This window comes from Camelina sativa, unplaced genomic scaffold (assembly GCF_000633955.1).
Source record: "Camelina sativa cultivar DH55 unplaced genomic scaffold, Cs unpScaffold00621, whole genome shotgun sequence".
Classification (NCBI taxonomy): domain Eukaryota; kingdom Viridiplantae; phylum Streptophyta; class Magnoliopsida; order Brassicales; family Brassicaceae; genus Camelina; species Camelina sativa.
Window position 1 is genome coordinate 11,668 of NW_010921764.1, and position 2,966 is coordinate 14,633.

General features: G+C 43.3%; 2 protein-coding genes across 3 annotated transcripts in view; both read right to left on the reverse strand.

Moving 5' to 3' along the window:
- LOC104773700 (protein FAR1-RELATED SEQUENCE 9) overlaps positions 1 to 2,234 on the reverse strand; it is a 4,152-nt gene extending 1,918 nt beyond the window's left edge. The window contains exons 1-3 of the mRNA XM_010498346.2: positions 2,148 to 2,234; positions 1,050 to 1,765; positions 6 to 905 (exon numbers count right to left, since the gene is read on the reverse strand). Coding sequence (XP_010496648.1) covers positions 6 to 880 — 875 coding nt within the window. The 5' untranslated portion in view covers positions 881 to 905; positions 1,050 to 1,765; positions 2,148 to 2,234. The remainder of the gene's footprint in view (positions 1 to 5; positions 906 to 1,049; positions 1,766 to 2,147) is intronic.
- Positions 1,993 to 2,966, reverse strand: part of LOC104773694 (transcription termination factor MTERF6, chloroplastic/mitochondrial) — a 2,656-nt gene continuing 1,682 nt past the window's right edge. The window contains exon 3 of one of the 2 annotated variants that reach the window (XM_019242727.1): positions 1,993 to 2,574. In XM_019242727.1, the coding sequence (XP_019098272.1) occupies positions 2,121 to 2,574 (454 nt within the window). In that variant the 3' untranslated portion in view covers positions 1,993 to 2,120. Of the gene's footprint in view, positions 2,949 to 2,966 lie in introns of both variants that reach the window. The other variant, XM_019242726.1, reaches the window with a different exon arrangement.

Genomic DNA, 2,966 nt, shown 5'->3' on the forward strand with positions numbered 1-2,966 from the left:
TATACAGGCTAGCAGCTTGCTTTTCCATGGGAGAGGGAGTTTTCATAACTGGAGTAGAGTGAATTGCTTCATAATCTGCTTTCAGTTCTTTCTCACGCCAGCTATCAATTGCTTTATCATGCTGTTGTATGAGCGTTTGCATCGTAGTTGATGCATCTACAAACCCTTGGAAGAATGAGTTCAGACTGCTGCTCCCTTCATTTGTAGACAGCACCCCATAAAAGGCGTCTCGGATGAAGACACGGACCCATTGTTGCCTAGCATTATAAATGGACTGGAGCCAGTCGTTATCCTGTAGATAATATCTTCTGACGATAATGTCCCAAGATGCCTCAAACTCGGCAGCCGTTTCTGTCTCAGTAACGCAGTTTATAAATTCGGATTCAAAGCTAGGATGAGACTGATAGAGGTGAGCAAGTTTCTCCTCAGTTTCCTTGAAGATGAGGGGCTGGCTGAAACGAAGGCGGGTCTGACAGAAAACTTGAGAAACAGCAACCTGTATCAGCCGATCTGGTTCAACTGTAATAGAAGGAGGAGGGGGAGCAGACATTGCTTGAAGCCAAGTATGGAAAAGCCAAGCAAAGGAGGACTCAGACTCGTTGAGAATGAGAGCACAACCAAAAAGAAGAGGCTGCCCATGATGGTTAAACCCGGTGAAGGCAGCAAATGGCACTTGATACCTCTTACCCCTCCTGTACATGGTGTCAAAAACTACGGTATCACCAAAGTAGGTGTAATTCAACCTGCAAGTTGGATCCGCCCAAAATACATTCCCACAGTCGTCCTCCATTGCGTACAAGAAACCAGGATTCTCGAGCTGCCTACGTTTCAGATAGTTCAATACATGCTCGACCCCGCTTCCCAGGGTCCTCTCGCTCATCCTTACTTGCTCCTTATCCCTGCCACTATCAACAACAACTTTTAATCCTAAATTGGTAAGTCCTGGGTATCACAAGGAACAACGTTTGAAACTTGCAGAAGCGAATGAAAAATCAATACTGGAAAGAGAGAGAGAGAGAGAGAGAGAGAGAGAGAGAGAGAGTTGATACCTGCGATTATAAACAAGATATCTTCAATCCCTCTTCCGGTTTTGGCAAAGGTTACAACCCACTTTAAAAGTTAAAACCCTAAGCTTGTACTGTAGTAACTGATAACTGAATCAATGGCTTCCGCGACCGGACGGAGTTTAGTACTCTTGTCTCTTGCTGTGTTGGATCCAAACTCGGTGATGGACGGTTTTGTCAAAAAATCTAAAACGGCAAGCAGTTTATAGGAAACCAAAGTAGCGACTTTGTAGGCAGGCCTGGTCCTTTAACTTTGGGCCCTTTAGTAAAATTGATATTTGGGCTCTCAGACTTGAAAAGTATTTTTTTGTTGAGTCGGCCGATCCAAAGGGGGAAAAGAGAATAATAATACGATTACTACAAACGTGAAAAGGAGCATTCGAAGCAACAAGAATTTCAAGTTTGACCTTCACAAAATCTGGTTGTCAGAATGAATGTTCGTGACATCCAAAAGAGAGCATAGTGGATTTCGCTTGACGGCCCTCTCCAATTCTATATGACAGGATCGACCACCATACTTGTGCAATTGTTCACAACATTATTTTGATACTCTGTAATAGTGAAGATCAAGAAACAGATGTCTATGCTTTTTCACCTTCCCATACTTTCAGCAATCTGGTCGACTGCATTGAGCTGCGTGCAGCATATTCTGTTCTGCAGTTATGTTAAGCTATGCAGATTCCTATTTTGTTTGTCAGGTGCTGCAAGAATCACAAGCCAAGAATGACACTGACTTATCCAACAACATTATATATCAAACTTTAATCCTCGCTAGACCAATCATCATCATATTAATATCAGACTACACGCTTTTTCGCTTAAAGAAGATCATCAAAGGTCACGGAGTCTGGTTTTGATTGCAGTTGGATACCTGAAAACAAGGGGACAACACTCTATGGATTCATAAGAAAAGTGTTGGAATCGATGATATCTGGAAAACACTCTATTGATATCACAACCAGTGAAGTGAAATTCGAGCACAAGCTGAACATAGGTTACAGAGAGATAGAGAGAGAGAGAGAGCCTGATGAAGGGGAAAACTAGAGAGAGATAAAGCTAAAGGCTTGCATAGGATGCAGTTACCTCTGAAAAGCCAAACTTGTCATGAAATTTCTTTGTGCTACAGTCGAGCATTTCTCTAAGGCTGCAGACAATGTTGTTCCTTTTGACAAGTTTAAACCGTGATTCTACCTTCTTCTTTAATCCATGGTGAAAGAATTCAGGATAAGAAGCCACTTCATCAATGCCTCTTCCCATCACCTGGACTAGGAATCTGATCCTAGGTTGTAGTGAATTCTTAATACTCTTAATCAAAATAGGGGGATAACCAGACACCATGATTGCTATCTGGGCATCTCCAAACCCACACTCCCTCAGATAATCATAATTTGGTTTGAGAACCTTGGTAACGTCTCTGCACACAAGTTGTGGAAAATTCATGACCACCGACTGGATGCCATCCTCAGTGAGACCAACGGAAGATTTCAAGAAATCAGTGGTAGGCCGCAACCTCTTATCAACACTATACCCCATAAGAAATGGGTGCTTGACAAGGACTTTGCCGATCATCCCATCTTGGTCAAGGCCAAGACTAGCAAGAAAGCTGACCATCACTGTGAGCTTGGTGTCGATGCTGTAGCTGATAAGCCTCGGGTTGAAAAGTATCATTTTGCCAAGTTGAGTCTCAGGCACACCCAAGGCTTGAAAAAAAGCAAGAAGGGGACAGAGTTTCTCTTCCAGGCTGTGAGAGAGTATTGGAGGAAATTTGGTAATGGCGGAAGCAACTTCCCGAGGATTCCTTGCTAGACTGGAGAGGCACTCGACCATGGGAATGAGCCTCTCATCGAGGCGTAAAGTAAGGATTTTGGGGCATCGGGAGACGATGTAAGGGAGTTTTCTCTC